The following is a 22963-nucleotide window of genomic DNA, read 5'->3' as shown; positions in this document are numbered from 1 at the left end:
TGGATGTTCGCTTGTCCTATATGAGGACCGGAAAAAACTGCTAGAAGGCTAGTACGAGCCCACTGGTAGGGGCCGTAATTCAGCTCGGTCGATCGTGTCCTGCTTAATCACGCTGGCATTTGCGTTCGCCGTTTCAGTTTTTTTTTGGACCTCCTGCACCGGAAGCTAGGTGCTTGGAATTCGAAATTTCAAAAAAAAAAAAAGGTGCTTGGAATTCGCCAGGTAATTCAGAACACAGGTCAGATTTTCAAAAAAAGAAAAAGAAAAAAGAAAAAGAACACAGGTCAAGTAGAGTAGACTTGAGTAGTTCAGGAACGACGCGGGAAGTGTTGAAATAATGTTGGACGCGCTTGAGCCACACTGCTCTGATCTTTCACCGAAAGGCAAGACTACCTCTGCTTCCGCAGTCAGCTACTTGCGTCGCCCTATAAAATCAGCTGGCGCAGTGGAGCTCGTCTCGTGTCATCGGCTCGAGCTCCTGCCATTCCCCGGTCATCGCCGAGCGTTCCTTCCTTCCACCAACGCCGCCGTCCGTTCATGGATTCCGCGGCCTCCGCCGTCGCGGGGAAGCCGCCACCGGCGCTGGGCCAGGCGCGGCGCCAGTGGGGATGGCGCGGACGGGCAGGCTGCGCGGCGCTCAACCTCGCCCTGCTCCTCGCCGTCACCGCCAGCTTCGCGGGCGCGGCGTACCGCGCGCGCCACCGCCCGCGGGACCTCGCCTTCGTGGCCGCCGCCTACTACCTCCTCGCGCTGCTCCTGTGCTGCGTCGCCAAGCTCGAGCTCTTGCGGGCGGACGCGGACCCCCAGGCGGCCGGAGAGGTCCAGCGCCGGCGGGTCCGGCTCGCCGTGTGGGCGGTCTCGGTGGCGCTCAGCGCCACGTTCGCTTCGCGCGTCGCCGAGGCGATGCCGCTGCTGGCGCTGAAGCTGGCCGTGTGGGGGGTCACCGCTGTGTTCCTTGGCCTGGGGTTCTGCTTGCTTTTCTGCCCCGGAGACGCGGAGCCCGGGAGTGCGGCGGAGCTCGGGCCTGGCCAGGATCCCGGCCGCCGGCCGGCGATTGCGAAGGCTCTGCACGAGCTGTCGCCGGAAGAGATGGCCTAAGATTTTGCGCACTGTACTGTGCGTATAACTCGCGGAACACGGATATTCATTTCCCATTTCCGCCCTTCTTCAGTTTTGTTGGGTTGCTCGTGCAGAAAAGGAAATGTTGCAACTTATTCTCTCCGTCCTGAAATATGTCATTCTAAAGTTTAAAATTTATCCTCAAATGTATGTAAAATATTGTGTGATTGTAATCCAAAAGAAGTGTTTTTCTACACTTGTTGATTGGCATGAGTCATGAGTGAAGCTGCTCCGCGATGTGCAATTGTAACTCGGGTGTGTTTTTTTTTCTTCTTGTTATGAAAAGATGTTGAATTCGATGAGGCTACCGCCTGTCGAAAGAGAGGGAGCTCGGTGCCGAGGCGCTCCTCGGCTTCGTGGTTCGTGCTGCCCTGCTCCCGCATCCTCCGGCGCGCGCCCATTCGCCCATGCCAAAGGCTGTGCCGGCCTTTGGTAACAAAGCGAGCCCACGATAGAAGAGGGAAAACGAAACAGGAGCCGAATCTAGCATGACTGCTCTGAGCCGGAATAATTTCTTACATTACAAGCAACGATACACGCCTACACTATACATATCTGAATTTTTCTGGGTCGACACTAGACAGTCACCAGTTGCGTTACAGCTTGAAGTGGTCGATTAGAGCTTTGCTCGAGAGGTCTCGCGAGAAGAAGGTCCCGAAGAACTCGCCCATGGTGAAATTCCTGTACCTGGGTGGGTTCTCCGAAGAAACCAGCCCCGGCAATGGCCCGTAGAAGACCGAGTCGCCTCTCTTCCCGGGACTGAAGAAGATGGCGATCGAAACTCTGGGTTCCTCACGCGTGTTTGTGTTCATGGTCACCCGGTGCTCGACGCTCGGGTACTTGTCGTTGGACATTATCTGAAGAAAGGATAGTGTACGGAAAAAAGTTAGATGACACCGTGACCATGGCATGGCATTCTAAAGCTGCTTAACAAAGCTCCATAGGGTCTTATTCTAATATTGTTTAAACTTTGGAAACACAACAATCGTATATTTCTAATTTTTTTATTGAAACTATGACTACTTTCATGAATTATGAGATTTATGAATATAATCAGTTGAAATTGTAACACACAAATAGTGGTTAAAGTTGCACCTCAAAAATCATGAAAAGTTAACTTATGGATGGTACTAAGGCTCTGTTTGACAGAGGAATGAGTAAAAAATACAGGAAAAGAATATCGGTGAGGAGGCAAAACAGAGGATTGGAAAAATGCAGAAATGTAATTGGATGAGACGTTTGGAATGGAGGAATTCATAACACAGGAAAACAATATAATAAAATATATGAACATTATTCAAGATTGATCATACTTTTTTTATACTTTTTGCCTTGTTACAGACTCAACTGTATTGATGAATTGGCAGAACACTGAATTGAGAAATTTTAGTTGTAACTGGATTTCGACAGTTGAATGTGGCTACGTTCGCGAAGCATATATATATATATATCTACCTGCAAGAGGTCCCCGACGTTGATCACTAGCGCTCCGGGCACGGGCTTCACATCCACCCAGCAGCTTCTCCCTGCCTCATCCTGGTGCTTCACCTGCAGGCCACCAATCTCATCCTGCGCGAGCACGGTGAGCACGCCGGGGTCCGTGTGCGGGACGATGCCCATGGTGCGCTCCGGCTCGGGGCAGTGCGGGTAGTAGTGGCACGCCATGACCTTGCCCTCGAGGCAGGACGCCTCCTCCAGTGCGGCGGGCCCGAGCCCGAGCCCCTCGGAGAGGAGCCCCATCACGGCTCGCGCCGCGGCGGTGGCTCGCGCCTCCCACTCGAGCACCTCGGCGCTGCAGATGCCCGGGATCCGGGTGGCGAGGTCGGGCCGGCGGCTGGGCCCGAGCATGATCTGGATGGTGTCGCGCCAGCTCGCCGCCGGGGAGTTGTACAGGTCGACGTTGGTGGAGTAGTTGACCCCGCCGTCGACGGCGCGGCCGTAGTGCGGCGTGCGCTCGGCAGGCGGGAGCTCGTTGAAGGCGCGCACCGCGGCGAGGGCGCGCGTGGGGTAGTCGCCGCCACCGCCGCCGTCCGCGGGCGGGTGGGGGAGGGCGTGGTGGTAGTTGACGAGGTGGAAGAAGCCCCAGGTCCGGGCGGCCTCGGCGGCGGCCGCGGCGGCGGCGGGGAAGGGGAGGGAGAGGTCGACGACGGGGATGGAGACGCCGGGCGGGGCGAGCGGGATGGAGGCGTAGGGGTCCGGGTGGCGGAAGATCTCCGGGACGGAGGAGACGCCGGACTCCACGAGGCCGCGCACGCCCGTGCGGGAGTCCTCGAAGGCCTTGAGCAGCTCGGCGCGGCCGGGAGCGGGGGCCGGGAGGGAGGCGGACGCCATCATCGCCGTTGGGATGATGATCGAGTCGCTGGGAGGGGGGAGCTGGGCTTGCGTGGAGGGGAAGAAGGTGACTGTTTTGACGATGCGGGGGTGGGCCGTGCCGCCGTGGGCGCGGGGAGTTCGTTGCCCATCGTCCGCTTCGTCCTCTCTCCACAACCCGAGCACGCAACCTTGGAAGTCTGGATTCCGGAAGCGCCGGATGAGACGGGGGAAGACAACGACGGGAGACGAGAAGAGTCGTCGGCGCGGTTACCGCCTTTTTTTTTTTTTTTGATAAAACAGTACCTGTATTAAACCAACATCATACGTGTGCAAGACTAGGACCATACAGGCTGTCCACATACATTTGCACAAAAGACCTTGACAAAAGAGAAAATTACAACTAGGTCCAGCAGATCTTTTGCACACGCTGTGCCCACTAGACGCCGCCGCCGCCGCCTTCTTCCGCCGTGCCCATGGTCAGGGCCAAAAGAAGACGACGTGAACACCGAGGTCAAAAGGAACTTCATCGCTGCAAAGCTTTGAATCGAGCCGCAATAGAAGAGAACGAAGAAAGCGCATGGGCCGGGACACACCCCAAGCTCCTTTGATCGTGGATCCGCCCTCCTCGCCGACGAACAGCAAAGAACAAGTCCAGATCCACCCACCACGTAACCAACAAACCAGCAGCCATCCCCCCTCCAGAGCTTCGCAGACGTACTGTGACAGAACCGCCAAGTTAAACGGCTTAATTAAGCGTAATAGTCATCATTTGAACGCATCAGGCACATTAGCTTAATTAAGTGTAACTTGACAGCCTGTTTCCAACCCACAGGCCGATCGAAACACACCAGAAATCTCGCGCGACGGCGAGCACAGACGATACCAGCATAATATAATTTCACAAGAATAGATAATAACATAAATATTTACAAAACAGCTTTAAATTTAGAATTTACATAAAATAAATGACAGCAGTGGAAGAGAATATGACCTGAGAGCAGGAAATTTGATTGAGAACCAATAAAACAAAACAATAACTATGAACACGTTAGGACGTCACATCGAGCCCACTGATGCGAATCCTGGTTAGCTTCTATACCTGAAACAGGGTAAACAACAAACCCTGAGTATACTAATACTCAGCAAGACTTACCCGACTATGGGTATACATAGCCCACATATCTAGACATGCAAAGCTTTCTGGCTGGTGGATTTATTTGCAGAAAAGCATCTAAGGGTAGATCCTTAATTTCAAAATTTTAGCTCCACATTATAGTTATAAAGTTGCTACACATCTATGATTTGCAGATCCATAACAATCAATGTGAAAACATAATTGATTAAATAACATCAACATGTATCATATCATTTCGTTTCATTTCCTTACTACGATGTGACTCGAAGATCAAGGTGCTCATGTCCGAGAGCGACTGACGGCGAATCGATCCGATTTAACCTTGCAAGGTGGACCAAACCAACACGGCACGTATTTGCCCCGTCGGACAATACAAACCAACCATTCCCCTCCCCGCCTCGAACTACAGGAACCAGCCCAACGACATATGGTCAGCCGAGCTCAACGTGAGACCACCAAAAGTAAACATCTGCATCCCAATTCTCCGCGACTACTCGACTCGCCCCAGGAGTTGGGTGCGAGTTCCTGTACTTTCGAAGCAAGGCAGTACTCGGCTTACCGGTTTCGACTACCTCATACTCCCGGTATGCGGTTAGTACAAATCAAACATGATCAGCATGGCCGACAACGGTACGGTCCTTAACCGACACAGACGGGGCTAGACAGTTCCCGTCTGGTCTCCAATTCATTTTCTTTCATCCATATTCCAATATTCCATAATCAAATCATAAAGACATCCTATATCTCGTGAGTAACAGGAATTACTCGACTTCTACCGGATCCTATTTTTAGCATGGCAAGGATAACGACAACACATACTAGTATTCCGACCAATGGAACATAGGAATCATGCAACTAGGGTCTCATCCAACGCCTAGAAACTTAATGCATAATCAAGTAAATATATATACAACATTTCATAAGTTAAAATAATAGGTTATGCTCCGAGGCTTGCCTGGGATTAACACTAAGTCAGTGTTAGTTAGATGATACTCGCTTGGCGAGCATCTGCCTTCGGTCATGCACATCGGGATCCATCCATCCATCTTCTAGATGTGTCCACCATTCACCGTCTTCTGGCTCGGCTTCAATATCACATCCCTCAAGTGGTTTATTTATCGTACCTAAATGAAATGCAGCAATGCATATGTATGAATGCACAGTTCTGAGTTGCTCAACAATATAGATGCTATTATTTTTCCTTCAGGATAAAGTTGTAGTCTAACAAGTAACAAACAATCATATCACATGGGCAATCGTTTATAGAGTAGTTAACTACATTTCTAACTACCCATGGCATCATGATCAACGGCACAAAAGAAGTTCACTAACTGCACAAACAAGCAGTAGTTGATTCCTATAACATGCAGGTCATGGCTTGATAATAGTTAAATAACTCAGTACATTAACAACAACAATTTCTGCAAAAATTATTCTAAACAGAAAGTACAAAGAGCAATCTACTCTGTAAAAATCCTATCATTTCATGCATCCATTTAATCCGAACAATTCATTCATTCAGACAACTCCTAGACCAAGATTGAATTATACAGGTCAGACCAGAGCAAAACAGAACCTCAAAATTTAACATGAGGTCTACATAGGGATAAATTAGCTACTGTGAATTTTTCATGATTTTATCTACAGAGAATTAATTCTGAGAAAATAAACAAAACAGACATCAATCTAACAACATTCATTTTTAACTTCTGTTCTAGTCATGAACTGGTGCTCACACTTCATGGACAAGCTAAGATATTCAAAAAGAACACTCAGAAATATTTTCACGATTTAAAAACAACATAAATTATTTCTCATAATTAAAGTCTACTAAACAAGGATTAAATAAAATAAATAGCTACACAAATATATAATTAACGAAATTTGGACAGTGGTGTTCATTTAGTATTTTAAATACACATAAAAAATTTCATACATATATATTAATCAGAACATCCAGAAATAAAAGAATATATTATTCTACTAGATCTAGTCAAGACTAGGGTTTCATCTAGTTAAAAGTATTAACTGGTGCTCAAATTTTTACACAAATCTAATTATGTCATGAAGTAGCTACCCACCAAAAATAACCCATAGATAGTGAGTAGAAATCCTAAAATAATTATAACCTATGTAATCTAATCTTTTTCCTAAATTAAAATACAGACAGAAAATAAATATGTACATGTAATGAAAGTTGTAGATCTTGTTGCAAGTATTCCAAAACATTTGGATTTGAATTTTTCTGATTTTTCTACGAATTTCTAGGTATTTTCAAAGTTTGTTGTTTTTGAAAACAAAAGAAAAAGGAAAGGAAATCTTGCATCTAGACCCCTGGACTTCTATTTCCTTCTCACCGTGGGTCCCTGGCCGGGTTGGAAAACAGAGGAGGGGAGGGTGGCCGGAATCCGGCGCTTGGGCTCGTCGGCGGCGAGGGAAAAGTTGGGGGAAAGTGTGAGGGGGCTCGTGCGCACCTATGGGTGGTGGTTTGGGGGCTCGGGGTGGTCTGTAGTGGTGGCGCCACGGCGAGCGGCGGGCCGGCAGCGAACTGAGCCGCATCGGCGGCGCTCCGGCGAGGTGTAGAGGTGATGGCTGGGCCCGGGAGCTTCGTTGGGATGAGAGCAAACAGATTTGGGGGTTGGTGGGGGTCGGCGCTGGCTCGAGGTGCGGGCCCTCCGCTCAGCGTGGAGGTGCGGGCGGCGGCCATGGCGGCGTGGCGGCGTGGCGAGACAGCGTGGCGCGCGCGGCGACAGCGAGCGGAGGGCGAAGGCGTGCGCATAGCGAACAAGAAGGCGAGCTCGAGAGGGTTCGGGAACGGGCGACGCGGCAGCAGGAGGTGAAGGCGCTCGGCGCGAGCGGCGTCGTGGTCAATTCGTCCACGGTGACCACGCTCGGAGAGGAGAGAGCTACACGTGTGGCTTGATATTCTTGACTCAATTTGAATTTTCAAATCTTGTTTAAGACTCCTAATTGAGTGCTAATTGAGGGGTGTTACACGTACCTTGCTGGAACCTCTGGAAGCCGACTCCTACCTTGGAATCACGAATGACCAGAAGAAACCTCGCGTCAACGAGGCACCCCGCTACATGGGACCCCACCCTCACTAGCCCCTCGCCGATGCCGGAGAAAACATCGCTGAGACGATGAAGGAGCTGGAGGGACTTATTCCATCGCGCCGCCGCCGTCATCGCCTCGCCGACGCCGCTTGGACACCTACCTAGAAACACAAACCTAGACAAGCTAGTACCTAATCTACACCACTGGGTTGAGAACCGGAGATCCCCCTCACATCCGAGGCCTAAAAGGCCACCGAAGGCGGGGGAGATCAACGGCCTCGCCGGCGGGAGCACGGGCGGCCTCCTTTTCGCCTCTCCCAACTGTAGCAGAGGAAAGGAGAGAGTTCGAGAGGCGGGCCGCGGCGCGGAGGAGGGAAGGCTGTGAACTGTGACGGTCACACTACGTGGCGAACTGCGCTCGACTCCGGCCCGGCTGCGTGGTTCACTTCTCACTCTTTCAATCATCCCCATAGAGGGACTCTCGTGTGTGTCTCGTCGACATTTTCTTTAGCCGCACTGAACTATCAGTTTTTTTCGTGCCGGCGTCTACGGTCTACCATGTCTGAGCCATCTTTTCAGCCCCGGCGACTATCCGGTGATGTAGGGTTAGGTTCGAAGGTTCTTGTGAATGTCGGAGTTTTCATGGGGAGAGCGTGTCGGGCGTGGAAGAAAGGCCCCCGACGGAGACAAGCCAGCCTGATGAAGGCGGTGGGTGCAGCCTGCAGCGCAAGATGGTGAACTCCGCAAGGGACAACAGAGGAAGCGCGGGTGGGCTAGAGCGAGGGTAGGTGTCTTGCTGACATGTCAACGTTGAGCTGCGGAGAATAATGGTGAAGACGAGGCAAGCGAAGGTGTAGGCAAAGTAAAAGTCTGGTGCCATAAAAATATTCCAAACACTCATTGTCGGGATATTGGATTCTCCGAGTAAACTGTAATGCCGGTTCTCGAATTTAACTCGGGGTGTCATCGCGGTTCTAAACTTTCAAAATGCATATTCAAACCCTCAAACTTGTGTCGTATCACGTGATGTCCAAATTATTACTTTTGAGTTATAAAGTGAAAGTGTTTCAACTTATGTGGGGCTCACATGTAGTTCCAAATTTTATTTTTAAAAATTTCTGCTCAACTCTTACATTTTCTAATTTTCCAAAATTTAATTTAAAAATTTATGTTGAATATTTTCTTTTCCAATATCTCCTCCAAAATTTATCCTTTCTATTTTCAATTTTTTTTACAAATTTGATCATATGTATTTCTTGCTTTACAATTTTTTGCAGATATTTTATAGCTGAATATATTTATGCAAATAAATTGGATGAATTATTTTTGTGCGTATATAATTTTTTATTTAAACATATTAAATAACTTTTGATTTAGTTTAAACAACTATGGTTTTAACCTCACGCGGTATGATTAGAAAGTTATGAATCTGAATGTGCATTCTGAAAATTTGAAGACCGAGACGATATTCCGAGCCAAGTTGGAGAACTGATGGTGCGTTTTACTCGAATTTTTTTTATAAAATGAAATGGACCTTTGACTCTGGGGAACGAAGGTCGACTTCAGCCCACGGGAGGGCAGGAAACAGGAACTAAAATCTCAGCCCGCCCACGTGGGTTGGGCCGACTAGACGGGGTAAACGCCCCCATCCCTCTCGTGGCCTTCTTTCCTGGCGGCGACTGGGCGAGCTGCGCCGCCCCTTCACCAGGTCTTCGTCGGACGCTTCACCGGCGACGAGCATCCACAAGGTACGCCACTTCCCTTCCCGGTGTGCGAAACCGAGCACCCAAGCTAGTTGTATCCGGATCTGACCCATTTACAAATGCATCTGATGGTACTCACTAACTTCGATTTTTCCGCCAAAAAAAATTATCGCAGGATTCAGGGCGCGTCCGCCGCGATGGGTGGAAGTGGCTGGATCGTTCGGTTGGCTTTTCTTCTTGCTCTTGGTTTGGTGCTCGGCTCGGCCGAGGCCAGCCTCGGGGATGCTGATCCGCGGTACAGGTGAGACGCATCTCACTGTGGTTCTTCAATTTTGACTGGTCTCCAGCAGTGGTAATGTATTCTTCTGCGAATTATTTTCTACGCTTAAGACGTGAAGCCAATCCTGGTGCATCTGGGGCCCTTGCACGGGGACTAGGCTGTGAGATTTCAGTATTTCTTATTTTCTTTGCAAGAAAAGGTATTCATGGTTGGACTGTTTTTTTAGGCCTTTATACCATTTTTTTTTTTGGGGGCAGCATAGTTGGACTCTTGTTCGTCGTTCTAAAAAAACGAATCCTTTTCAGTAGTTATATTACCGTAAATCTCGCGCATCACTGGCGCTCCACTTGTTGTGCACAGATGTGTTTCTGTTTGAATTGTGATCGATGGCAAACCCTAGTTTGTTACATAGAAACATATTCAAATTGAACAGAGCTTCTCCAAAACAGATCGCATTTTAATAGTAAAGCAGCTGAATCTCTTCACTAAGTGGCAGACATGCGAAGCAATATGAAATAAACTTGTCTAGAAATGGCAGACTTAACCCTATGCCATTCTTAATAAGCCTACATCATTTATAGTAACCGTCATTTGGGGGGGGGGGGGGGGGTTGCCCTGCCACCCTGGGATTTCGAGGATCATATCAAGATAATTGTAGTCATTTTGTCCTCACATAGGTCTATACAAATACCCCAACGCTCTCTTAGGAAGAGAAATCATTAACTCCTTGTTGACCACTATAGGCGCACTACTTTATGTTACTAATCCCCAAACATTCAACACCTCTCGCTTCTATGTCCCAGACTCCCAGGAATTAACAAGTCCAGCTATATTCAGTTAAAATGTATGCTATCCTCTTCAGAATTTGCTTGTTTGCAAAATTTGTAGAAGTAATCAATTTGTTGCAGATTCTGCTATGCATCAACTGTTCTGGTTTGTGCTATTCTGTGAGAATACAGTAAGGTTTGGACCTGCTTGGCTGGGCGCCTGAACATTGTGCCTGAGAAAAATGTGGTACCTAATTGTAGCCTGAAATTTTGATGCATTTTGCCTGCTCTGGCTGTTGTGTGTTTGGTTGGCACCTGAACCTGATATTTAATTAAGTGCTAATGTACCTATTTGCTGGCTATAAAAAGCATATTATCTCAGACTTTTGTTAGATTAGATGTACTGGAGCACATACCATTTTTTGATAAATATAAATGAATAAACTATCATTGTGTCATTACAACATGCAATATCACATCTACATGGCTGAGTGAGACATTAGCATCATTGAGCATTTAATGCAGAGCTAACAGCAATTAACAATGTACTGATGTCAAGCGAATACTTTTGGTGCACCTGAGCAAACAAGGTATGGTCATGCGGAAGCCCAAATGAGGCTACAAGCCAGGCTCATTCCCTCAGGGTTCAATTCAAACAGACCCTACATTTGTGGGTTCTTGATCATCAGCATGACTTCCAAATATACATGTCCACCACAACATTTTTTTTAAGTGTAGTGTAGTGTTGCCCTTTCTGTTCTAGTGAATGTTTGCACTTTATACCAGAGTATAATTTTCCGAAAGTTTACTTTTTTGTAGTAAGAAGTGAATAACATGTTTTCTGGTAGTGTTTACTGATATTCCTAGTATTTCACAGCATAAACTGAAGTTTTCATAGTGATTTGTGTCTCATGCCGTGGACATCTGTTCTAATTGAACTCCAAACTGCAACCTATACATGCTATTCCCAGTTCTAGGATGAATTTAACCTAGTGAATAGTATGTTTTTCCAATTAATTCATTATGTATAACTTTGTAATTGTTCTAACTGCAGCTGATGCTGATCTGTGATGGTAGCGTTAGTCCTGCGTTATGGATCTTGCTTAAATTTGTCATATTGAATTCCTATATTATTTGATTTCATTTTGAGAACAATAGATCCATTTCTACAAGTAGTTAAACAACATATAAAGCACCATACTGTATGCTAGTTGCTAGCCTCTTTGGTGCAACATTAGGAAATGAGGATAAGACAGAATGTGGTAGATGATGGGCTTACGGACTGCTTTATTGCTTGTCTGAGATGATGTATTGTTAGGCATTCTGACAGAGCTATTTCTGAAAAATCTAATGCAGAGCAACTATCAAAAAAAAAAAAAACTAGTGCTTAGAAGCTATCCTTGCTGATGTGAACTACTTCAACAGTTCAACTTACAACTATTTAGAAGCTTATGAAAATCTTTATCCTGCTGATCATCCTCCAGAACTTGCGTGAAGGAGTGTCAAACTACAGGGATTATTGGGGAGAATATCATCAGCCACTGTCAGAAGAAAGGGAATGACACATCTGTTGGAGGTTCTTGGTACGACCAGGAGCAAATTTACATGCAGTGGAAACAACTAAACTGTAGGGCAGACTGTCGTTACTTCTGCATGATGCAGAGAGAAGGCGAACACCAATCACTTGGAATGACTCCTGTTAAATATCATGGAAAATGGCCATTCTTACGTATTTCTGTCTTCCAGGTATGTCTTGTGTTGAAATGATCCACAGTGAAACAGCTATTTATACTACTAGTTCTTGTCGACACCCCAGTTAATTCTGATATCCTTCATCAGGAACCCCTTTCAGCTGCACTATCTGCCACCAACCTCTTGATGCACTTCACTGGCTGGATTTCATTTTACCTTCTAGTGAAGTACAAATTGCCTCTTAGACCCCAAACCAAGAGAACTTATTATGAATACACTAGCTTATGGCATATCTATGCAATCTTATCAATGAATGCATGGTTCTGGAGCTCTATCTTCCATACTAGGTATGAACTTTTCCAAAGCCTTCGATATTTTGCAACTTTGAGATACTACTATAATCTGTGATATCTAATTCATCATTCTCATTCTGTAGAGATATCGACTTGACTGAAAAATTGGACTACTCTTCAGCTGTTGCTCTTCTTGGGTACTCCTTAATTCTTTCATTGCTAAGGGCTTTCAATGTCAAGGATGAGGCTACCAGGGTGATGTTTGCAGCCCCTATTTTGGCGTTTGTTACAACACACATCTTGTATCTTAACTTCTATGAGCTTGACTATGGTAAGTTGCCTTAGCTTGTTGCTAAATCATTTGCCCTCGCTATGCAAAGATTGATCTCACTTATATCAACTGCTCATTTAAAAGATCTAGCAATCTTGCGCTGCTTACCATGTCTTTTGTATTAAACAAACTATATATACCTCCTTTATGTACAGTTATAAATTTTTTAACAAAAGCCATCACAAAATGTCATCATTACCCATTAGTGAACAACAGAACAAGTGTTGGTTCTACTCAGTTTTTGTTCACACAAACCGGTTGCATCTGTTTTTCGCATATTTAGGCATGCTGCTCCAAAGTTTCTGATGAATGTTTTGTCAGGATGGAACATGAAAGTTTGTGTGGTGATGGCTGTGGTTCAACTTCTAACATGGGCAGTTTGGGCTGGTGTAACCAGACATCCATCACGACTCAAAATTTGGACAGTTGTTTTTGGTGGGGCGCTGGCTATGCTTCTTGAACTCTACGACTTTCCTCCGTACATGGGCTATGCCGATGCCCACTCAATGTGGCATGCAAGTACAATTCCACTCACATATCTCTGGTGGAGCTTCATTAAGGATGACGCCGAATTTCGTACCTCAACTCTTATCAAGAAGGCGAAGTAACCAAAGTGTCAGTACTGTTAACATTGGATCTTGGAGAATCACATTTCATGGTCTACTCAAGGAACATTGGGACATTAGTGTTATCGGACATCAAGAAACATCAGTATATTTGCCCCCCTAATGCTCCTGTCATCAGTCTGAAAAGACATCTTCATGCACTTGCGATTTTGGTCCACAAATTCAGCATCTTCTTTTGGGCACTTCTGATCTGTCTTTTGATTCACCTGTACGTATATTCTGTGATTGTCTTTGTGATCTTGTGGAAAAGTGTGGCTTGTGTGTATCTGATGATGTGCAACATTTGTAAGATCCTGAAGCGCCCTTTATACAAATTTGTGTCACGAAGATTCCCATATTTAGTATTTACACATCTGATGTTTGAAACAAAAGGGTGAGTGGCTGGCATGAAAGGTAAGCCCGAATGCTATACTTTGGCAACATCCAGAAGAAACTTAGATCATGCTCATCTATTTGATTCGTCTAGTCACTGTTGATTCCGACACTTTCAGTCGGATCTCGCAACAGGGAATGGGGATAATGGGTGAGAAATTTAGCAACTTGCAACTTTGAAAGTGGCGCGTTGTGTATGTCACTTGTCACTAGACCTCAGTGGAATTTCTCCATTTCCACGGAATTGAACTGTTTCTTGAAAGTCTCATTCAAATCTTCTCTGAAATTCATGTGGAAGATAGAATTTAAAATCATGGTGCTCTGAGTGTGCATAGTTTTGACCGGGTGCAATGGCCTGTTTTGTGGTAATGACGGCTTTCTAATCAACTTTTTTTTAAACTAGGGGTAGGAAAGGAAATTACATCTGAACTCCAAAAGGGATTTTAAATTGATCTGGTTTCTACCTCGGCGAAAAATATATTGAGTTCTGCTCTGAACAGTCTATTGTCAGATTCAGATATACCATACCAACCGGCAACCATGGACTCATCCGAGAGACTCGGGAAACCAACGCGCTAGAGCACACGAACACGCCGCTTCTCTGCGATTTCTGTGAAACTTCTTTTGGCTTGCTCCGGCGGCCTTGTGCTCCTATAAAAGGCACATCGGTCTCCTAGTGGAGCTGTCAAAGCAACAAACAAACACCTGTGACTGCAACACCCCCGTCGGCATCGATCTGCAGCTCGAGCTAGCTCTCTGAACTTCCGAGGATCACCGGCGGCCACAGCGCCCATTCCACGGTCGCCGCCGTCCATGGAGCCCGTGTTCGCCGTCGTGCAAGAATCGTCAGTGCCACTGCCGCCACAGCAGCAGCCGCATCGGTTGGGCGAGACGATGCCGGTCCAGGGCGGAGGCTGGCGCCGCCCGGCGCGCTGCGCGCTCGCCGTGCTCCTCTTCCTCGCCGTGACCGGCAACTTCGCGTTCGCCGCGTACCGCGCGCGCCACAACTCCCGTGACCTCGCGTTCGTGCTCGTCACATACTTCCTCCTCGCCCTGCTCGTGTGCTGCGTCGCGAGGCTCGAGCAGCTGCGGCGGCGGGACCTCGCCGCCAGGGTGGCCGAGCGGCGGTGGCTCAGGATCGGGGTGTGGGGCGTCTCTGTGGCGCTGGCCAACACGTTCGTGTCGCGCGTCGCCGACGCCATGCCGAGGCTGGCGCTGAAGCTGGTGGTGTGGGGGGTCACCGTGGTGGTCCTCGGACTCGGGTTCTACTTCCTTTTCTTCAGCAAAGACGCTGATCGCTGCTGTGACGGGGAGCTCGGCCGTGGCCAAGTTGATGCCGACTGCAGGCCGGCGACGACGGCTTTGCACGGGCAATCCCCGGAGGAGAAGGTCTAATGGTTCATCTGTGCAAGCCCGCGCGCGCGTACTGCTACATCCTGGAATCGGGGAATCTCGCTATTCTTTTGTTCTTGTGGCATTCCAAATAATTGTGTACATTCTGTGTCATGTGAAGCAACAAAGATCACATAGAACCCTGTAATGTAATCTAGTTAATCAGTTAATGAATAATTCGTGGTATTATACTACTAAGTGGCGGATCTGGGGGGGGGGGGGGGGGGGGCTATAGGGGGGCTATGGGGATCTAAGTGGCGGATCTAGGGGGGCCTAAAATTTTGGAGGCATTGATGAAGGGGGGGGGGGGGGGGGGGAGCGAGGAAGAAGAAGGGTCACCAGCCCCCCTGCCTTCCGTTCCTAGCTTAAGGATGCAATCACTTGGTGTCTCTGGGACACTAGGTCGACCAAAAAAAACTCAATTGATTGAATTGACATGAGGCCCTGTTTAGTTCGCGAAAATGTTTGGGTTTTGATACTGTAGCACTTTCGTTGTTATTTGGCAAATAATGTTCAATCATAGACTAATTAGGCTTAAAAGATTCATCTCGTGCTAATAAGTTAGACTGTGTAATTGATTATTTTTTAACTATATTTAATGCTCCATGCATGTGTCCGAACATTCGATGTGACGGGTACTGTAGAAAATGTAATGCAAAATGAACTAAGAAAATGACCAAAAGATCCCATTAGGTACCTACTTGCATGAGGTCCTTACAAAGATACCATGAAGGACTATTTTTTTTACATGAGGAAAAAGTACCCAATTATAACTGACATTTTTTGTATATATTTGTACCAGAAATTTACACTTGGTACCAAAATGTGGTACCTCCGAAGCTTTCATAGGTACCTCAGTGCTTCCTGTTAAGGTCCGTATGAATAAGGCTGCACCTGGGTATATAGTTTAAGAGAAATTTTACAATGATTGAAAAAAATAGGAGCCGTCTATCTAATAAAATTCTACGATGGTGAAGATAGAAAGTACTCAGAAGTACCTATGCTAAAATACCTGATACTTCCAATGGGACCAAGTACCAAAATGTGGGACCGAATAATAATTAAATTTATTTTTTATAAATACTTTTCATAGATCTACGGTTAGAAAAAAAATTCAAGATAAAAGTACCTGAAAGTACCCTTTGGTATTTTACAATTATTGTAAAAGAGCTCATAATTTAAAGCTCTTCAACTGCAAATATTGGAAAATGAAATGCCCAGGAGCTACAACAGGGACTAATATCGCCATGTTCAGTAAAGAGAGAGGTTATATGTTTGGCTAGCTCATCTTTGGGTGCTAAATAGTGCGTTAATTCCCCACCGAAGCAAGGTTAATTTGCAGGTTTAAAAGGTCAACTGTTCTAGTCCATCAGCACACCAGAGCATCACTAGGAATGCGATCAGATTGTAAGATCACTGCGCATGTTGTGTAATCTGTTCCGCTCGGCTGGTTAGACCGATTTCCCCAGATAAACGTCTAGTCTAACTCGCACGGCACGAAAACCGACGTAGACGACGGGATCGGAGCTGCGGGAAATGCAGTCGCCATTTCCAGAGAGCACGTCAAGCAGAAAGAACCTTTGGTCAATTAATTTCATTAATCAATTTCAAGATAACGCGGCCAATGATGCGACTAGAAAGGCTGGGAAATTCCTGCCTGTCGAGTTCGTCACCTCACTCGGAGAAGCAGCAGGTCTCCGTTGACTGCTTTATTTATTCGCTTCTTGTTGGATACAAGTTAGAAGCTTTATGCACTGTAATTTGGTGTAAGAACACTTTTTAATACTACCACTTGCCAATCTCTGATTCTCTGCTCTCTCTTTTTTACCATTTTATCTCAAAAGGGAGGAGATGCCGGATAGGATTCCAACTGCATCAAGAAGCAAAGGTGGCGTTATTCTTGTGTGCCTAGAACAAGAAGTGAACTTCATCATCATCGATCAGAAAAGAATGAGGAACAAGAAGTGGACTTGGGTCAACTTCCGTCGTCCTTGTTTAAATCTCAAGTGAAATTACCGCCAACGTCTCCCAGGCTACACGCTTTCAGGTTTCAGCAAGCCAGTATAAATTTGGTGGCGTTCGCTTCGTTACTGATTGCAAGACAGGGCACACGAGCCAGTGTACGTGCACGCGAGCACACCACACCACTGATGGCCATTGACGATGGCAGCAAGCAGGCAGCAGCCGGGGCGTCGTCGCCGGAGCAGGCGAAGAGTCGCCGCTCGCTGCGCCGGCTCCCGCACGTCGCCTGCCTGGTCCTCGCGGCCGCCCACCTCGCGCGCGCGGCGCGCGAGCGCGCGCCGCGGGACCTGGCCTTCGTCGCGGCCGCGCACGCCGCCCTCGCGCTGCTCCTCCTCTGCGTCGGCAGGCACGAGGCGGCGCCCACCGCCGAGGCGAGGGGCCGGCTCAGGGTCTGCGTCTGGGCGCTGTCCACGGCGCTGACGGGCTTGTTCGCCTGCCGCGTGGCGCCGGCGTTGCCGCCGCCGCTGGGCGTGCTCGTCTACGGCCTGGACCTGCTCGTCACCGCCGGTGGGTTCGTCATGCTGTTCCTCTGCGACGCCGGGGACGACGGTGCTGCCAGTTTCGGGACGCGCGAGAAATCTCAGGACGAAGGTCTCTGACCTCTGAGTTCTCCTAATCACCCGGAGTTCACATTTTAAAAACGAGTTTAAACAAATTTTATGGCATAATCGTATCGCACACTCTGTTTTCAAATCATACGAAATTAAAAAAGTGCCACGTGGATTTATGGTGTAAGGTTGTTTCTGTCCACGTCAGCATCAAGACGTTGACCAAAATCCGGAATTTTTTGTCTCATCATCATTGCAATGGGCCGAGCCCGTGTGCTAAATTTCATGCTGGCCTGCAGCCCATGACTACTCTTGAAGCCTTTTGCGGCCCAACTCATGAGCCCAAGGAGTTTTCACTGGGCCGCGCACGCGCCGAGGTCTAGAGAGAGAACGCAGGCCGTTATGCCCGCCGTCCGATGGCAAACTTGACGGGCCAGATTGCGCCCTGAAGAAGTTTAGCGAGCCGCGCCGCTCCGCTTTGCTGCTACTCGCGGAACCACGGCAAAGGCATCAGGCATGGCCGCCGGCGCCCGCGCGACGCCGACGCGGACACCGCCGCGGCCCTCCTCGCCGGCGCCCCGCACCGAGGCGGTGGTCCCGCCGGACTGGGCCTCCGCCGTGACCCTCGTCTCCTCCCACTCCACGCCCCCTGTCGTCGTCGTGTGCGGGCCCAAGAACAGCGGCAAGTCCACCTTCTCCCGCATCCTCCTCAACGCGCTGCTCCCCAGGCAAGTCACCACGGCGCCAAACCCTAACCCTTGCCCCTGACGAATCCGTCGGCGATGCTAGTGGTTCGCTAACTTTGGGTGTCGTGGCGCTCCGCAGGCACGAGAAGGTTGCTTATCTGGACACCGACGTGGGGCAGCCGGAGTTCGGGCTGCCTGGGTGCCTCTCATTCCACATCGTTGACGAAGATCTCGAAGGTTGGTATATATATGCGTGTGCGGATATTTGACCGAAAGCTGGGTTCATGGGCCAATGACATGGTGGAGGTTGGCTTTTGTGCAGATTTGCTGAACCCAACTCTACGGGAAGCTGAAAGGTGTCGATTTTCTGCTCACATTTGTCTAGGGGTATTAAATTGTAATTAGCTTGTAGGGTGGTATCTGGTAATTAAACTTGCTTTCTTCACTTCTAGCAATTTGTGCAGAATTTTTGTTGTGGGTTCTTTTCGTTTGTTTACTGAAACAATTGTAATAGTGTGTTAGCACCACCACATAATTTTTAAGATTTCACCAGAGCGAACTTTTGTCAGCATTTTCAAACGCTTGGATTTCACTAAGGTCATGTATTCCATTTTACAAATTCAATTCAATCAGGTACTTCTTCTTTGGAGACGTTTCTTCGAAAAGAGATCCAGAAGCATATCTGAATTGCCTATTCCATTTGTACGATTACTTCGTTGGAAAATATCGGTGTGATGAGAATGAAATGCTGCCTCTACTTGTCAACACTCCTGGCTGGGTAAAAGGTATCTCTTAATTATTCCAAAGTTGATTTGCTTTGTCTTAGCACATACTTGTTTCAGTGAAAGTATAATATTTTTCTTTTTGTATTTTTGTTTTGTTAATTCAGGTGCTGGTTTTGATATGCTCGTAGAGATGCTAAGATATATCTGCCCCACAATTGTTGTTCAGATACGCATCACAGCGCAGAGCAAGAATCTCCCTGATGGAATGTTTTGGCTCGATGATGAGCAAACAGGACCTGAGATGATTAACATCAATGCTGCATTTCACGATGCCTTGAATAGATCGTAAGTAATCTTTTTTTTTTCAATTTAGAGTTAAAGAAACTAAAATAGTTTTCCTCATACTTGGAAAATGTTGATGGAAGCTTGTACCTAAGAACATTACGCTGTTTATGGCTGGATGTACTCAAACCTGAATTTGCATGACAGTGATTACGCCCATTAAATACTAGTTCTGTTGAGCAGGTTTACATGTTCTCTACAATGTTGATTAGATAATTCATTCCAGCAATTTTATACCACTTTTGGCTCTATGTGGATAGAACTGAAAACTTTTGTCTAAATCCTTGGGCTTCTCTGATGACCAGGATTGTTTCCTATTCATGTTTGCATTGCTATCTGTTTATAAGTTCACTCCTGCAAGCATCTTGTTTTTAAGTGATAATCATTATGCAAACTCAATACTTCTGTAACATGCATCCGCTTGCTCACAGCCTGCAGTTGATGAGTTTATAGGTATAATTCTACAGAAAGTGATGACTTGAGCTTCTAAGGAAGCAATTGCTAACATCATCTCTATATTGCCAAGGTTGTTAATTCAGAAAGATTCATGTGGGATGCGTGAACGGCGTCTCATGGAGTACTTGAAGCAATGTTTCCCAAGCAACATATCTCTATCAACTAATAAGAAACTTGCTTATGCCCTAGCTTCACTTCCACCTTATCAAGTGCCATTTTCAGATGTTACAATTGTGCATCTTCATTGCGAGGTAGTGACATGTTTATCCTCTTGCTTTTCCTTCCTATGATGAAATGCCCAAAAATTAAGGCGCCTGAAGCTGAACATTTTGTAGACGACTCTTTTAAATCATTTCAACTTGTGAACGAAGTTTCAAACAAATAATTATATTCTAGAGCTGCGAATAAATAAAATAATAACCCTTCTTCAGCATTTTGACCGTGCCGCGACGTGCTCTTGCCATCAGTCTGTGTGTTAACTGTTGGTCGTTGACAAATACATACTATTAACATCATGGATATTTGCATGCTCAAAGATCTACTGTAGATTTCTTTGTGATTTTAAAGCAAGGCAGAAATTGTGGTAGTAGTTTAGCCTGTACCTTTATGGTTGGTGCAAGCCCTGAACATGTACATGGTAACACTTTGCCCAGGTACCTGCTGGTGAGAGATGGCGTAGTCTGAATGGGACAATAGTTGGTTTGGCAATTTCTACTGCATCCAAGGCCAGTAAATCAATCCCTTACTGTGTTGGGCTAGGTAATCTTTTTGTCGGCTGCCCTTTCGTTTTGCTGTTTAGTTTCACTCCAAAAACAGCTTTGATCAGGATAGCTAGCTCATTTTGGAGTGGGACCCAGAATTAGCTTGCAAGTTCAAATTGCTGGTTATTGAAATCCTGGGCCCGAGCAATCTCCAGTGGAGGGAAATTCGACTAGATAGAGCATGCGGGTTGTGAACAAAGTCAGGGTTCTAAACAATGTGGTTTCAGAAGCTCAGGATGCAATTTTTCTATGATATCTATGTTGAATTCATGCAAATAATAATGATGTTGTACTTCTGCAGGCATCGTAAGAGGCATTGATGTTCAAAAAGGCCTGTTGTATGTAATAACTCCTGTCCCTCTCGAACGCCTGCAAAGTGTAGATCTGTTGCAGCAGGGGCTCATTGAGATACCAACTACACTTTTGCAGGTAATATATTTTTTTTCTGGCAATAAGTTTGGTGTTTTACCTAGAGGTGGTGCAAGATTATTTCAAGGAGATCTTATAGTAGCTACTGCGTGCTGTAAATCTGTAATAAATCACATATTGGTTCATGTAGCTAATGGGTGGTCTGCATGTGTTCTAAGAATCACATATATTGCTTCTAAAGAAAGAAGAAGTAATCAGGAAAAAACAACATAAACTTGGTTGGGATGTTAAGATACTTTTCAAGGGATAAATCTCTGCTGCTCATAGTTGCAATCAGAAATACACAAGGCTTGTTTAAGATGCAAGCCCTGTACAACTCTGCTCTTTTTCCTAACAAATTTCGTCCGTTTTAATCCAGGCCCATGGATGTGTGTCGCCATACATGTCGGCAAATGTACTGCACAAGATATCAGAGAGGGATTTATATGCTGGTGATGGTTAGCATAGGCAGGCAGCATGCTGCGTCCAGGGGAAGAAGAACGCCGCCCCCGCGCAGCACCAAACCTTTATCTGACCTGGAGAGCATGGCGCAACTGTAGTCTGTAGCGGCAGACTACCAGCAGCGGTTGCCTCCTACCGTCCTACGTAGATCTGTGCCTTGTGCAATCGACATTTTGTGCCCTGGGCAATTGCCATCTCAAATTCGTCATTGCACTTACGCTTCTTGGAGATCTGAATGTAGAATTTTTTTTATTTTTATGGCAACTTTTGTTTTGATTTGGTTCGTAGCTCAAGTTGACCTCTTCAAGGCATTCTTAAAAAAAGACATTTGATCTTAAAAAAAAACTCATCAAGGCATTCTTATTGATCTTAAAAAAAAAACTCATCAAGGCATTCTTACATTACACGACCCTTTGCGGGGAAAGGTACTATTCATTGCAACGTGTGACTAAAAATTATATTATCACACTTAATTATATTTAGATAATATTTTTTTAAATTTTTTTTGTTTGTTCTGGTACAATTTCTATTTTTAGATAGTATTTCTTATTTCTTAGAACATATTTATTTGTTTTGAAACTTATTTATTTTGAAACATTTTATTTTATTGCAGAACAATTTTTATTTTTATCACACGTACGATGAATATGAATAGACACCTCCGGAAAGATAACGGGGACAGAGAGATGAACATAGATTTATCTTTAAATACGATTCATGCACCAAATTGGGCGAATTCATCGTGCCACGTCGCCCAATAACCCGCTAACCGTTGGATCTAGCGAGCTCAAGACAGATCATTCGATCAAGGTTGTCGCGGGCCTCTCGCCCGTTAAGCCGTGCACCCGAGCGCTAGCGAATCTTCCAGAACCCGCTCGTCCCTTCCGGCTCCGCCCAGTGCCTCTTCTCTGCGGCTCTGCCCCTGCCGTGGTCTCGCCGCCCACGCCTCCCTCCGCCACCGGTCTCTCGTCTGGTCAGCTGGTCTCAAGCAATCCTCCCAGCGACGGCGCGGGGCGAGAGTCTTCACCGATGGTCCTCCCCCTCCGCCGGGCCGTTAGCGAGAGCAAGCAGAAGCAGAGGAGGAAATCCCCATGTCTCCGCCTCTCACCAGAGGATATCCTCAGGTTCAATGAGGCGAGAGGCGTCGGAGCCGCGGTGGCTCACCTGTGGACAAAGTATGGGCGTCTGGGTGCCCAAAATGACTCTACACCTGGAGGCCACCACGTCGCTGGTATTGCGTGCGGCACGACGGGGAGATGCGCCAGCAACCCCTGCACTACCGGACTCGAGGCAGGACAGCACCATGGCTGCCAGCCCCAACTGCTTTGGCGAAGGTAATGACGCTGCTGTTGCGAAGGACCCTTGCCACCCTATCTGATAAGGCCATCTACCTTCCCCCTCGCAGCTATGGATGTTTTTGATCCACGAGCGTAGGAACCTCTGCCTGCCTACGCATACAAGATGTTCGACTATA

General features: G+C 46.9%; 6 protein-coding genes across 6 annotated transcripts; 5 read left to right on the top strand and 1 right to left on the bottom strand.

Moving 5' to 3' along the window:
• Nucleotides 1-129: 129 nt before the first annotated feature.
• Nucleotides 130-1323, top strand: LOC120705774. The gene has a single exon (XM_039990282.1). The coding sequence runs from the start codon at nt 538-540 to the stop codon at nt 1096-1098; it is 561 nt and encodes a 186-aa protein (XP_039846216.1). The 5' UTR covers nt 130-537; the 3' UTR covers nt 1099-1323.
• A 269-nt stretch (nt 1324-1592) lies between these two features.
• Nucleotides 1593-3617, bottom strand: LOC120705773 (1-aminocyclopropane-1-carboxylate oxidase homolog 4-like). The gene is made up of 2 exons (XM_039990280.1): nt 2575-3617; nt 1593-1976 (listed from the first exon to the last, which is right to left on the bottom strand). Exons 1-2 carry the CDS (start codon nt 3451-3453, stop codon nt 1716-1718), a joined length of 1140 nt encoding a protein of 379 aa, XP_039846214.1. The 5' UTR covers nt 3454-3617; the 3' UTR covers nt 1593-1715.
• A 5592-nt stretch (nt 3618-9209) lies between these two features.
• LOC120705771 (post-GPI attachment to proteins factor 3-like) lies at nt 9210-13663 on the top strand. Its single transcript, XM_039990277.1, has 6 exons — nt 9210-9371; nt 9502-9627; nt 11858-12119; nt 12213-12412; nt 12502-12689; nt 13011-13663. Exons 2-6 carry the CDS (start codon nt 9524-9526, stop codon nt 13295-13297), a joined length of 1041 nt encoding a protein of 346 aa, XP_039846211.1. The 5' UTR covers nt 9210-9371; nt 9502-9523; the 3' UTR covers nt 13298-13663.
• A 725-nt stretch (nt 13664-14388) lies between these two features.
• Nucleotides 14389-15265, top strand: LOC120710434. Its single transcript, XM_039996122.1, has one exon. It carries the CDS (start codon nt 14501-14503, stop codon nt 15080-15082), a length of 582 nt encoding a protein of 193 aa, XP_039852056.1. The 5' UTR covers nt 14389-14500; the 3' UTR covers nt 15083-15265.
• Nucleotides 15266-17189: 1924 nt separating this feature from the next.
• LOC120705770 lies at nt 17190-17902 on the top strand. Its single transcript, XM_039990276.1, has one exon. It carries the CDS (start codon nt 17230-17232, stop codon nt 17698-17700), a length of 471 nt encoding a protein of 156 aa, XP_039846210.1. The 5' UTR covers nt 17190-17229; the 3' UTR covers nt 17701-17902.
• A 227-nt stretch (nt 17903-18129) lies between these two features.
• On the top strand, nt 18130-21782 carry LOC120705769 (polynucleotide 5'-hydroxyl-kinase NOL9-like). Its single transcript, XM_039990275.1, has 9 exons — nt 18130-18377; nt 18475-18572; nt 18658-18691; nt 18969-19120; nt 19225-19405; nt 19929-20109; nt 20512-20617; nt 20921-21048; nt 21407-21782. The coding sequence occupies exons 1-9, from the start codon at nt 18166-18168 to the stop codon at nt 21488-21490; spliced, it is 1176 nt and encodes a 391-aa protein (XP_039846209.1). The 5' UTR covers nt 18130-18165; the 3' UTR covers nt 21491-21782.
• The last annotated feature ends 1181 nt before the right edge of the window (nt 21783-22963 follow it).

Source organism: Panicum virgatum, chromosome 5K, assembly GCF_016808335.1.
Source record: "Panicum virgatum strain AP13 chromosome 5K, P.virgatum_v5, whole genome shotgun sequence".
NCBI lineage: Eukaryota > Viridiplantae > Streptophyta > Magnoliopsida > Poales > Poaceae > Panicum > Panicum virgatum.
Note: the sequence above shows the minus strand (reverse complement) of the source record. Positions and strands in the feature narration are given on the sequence as shown.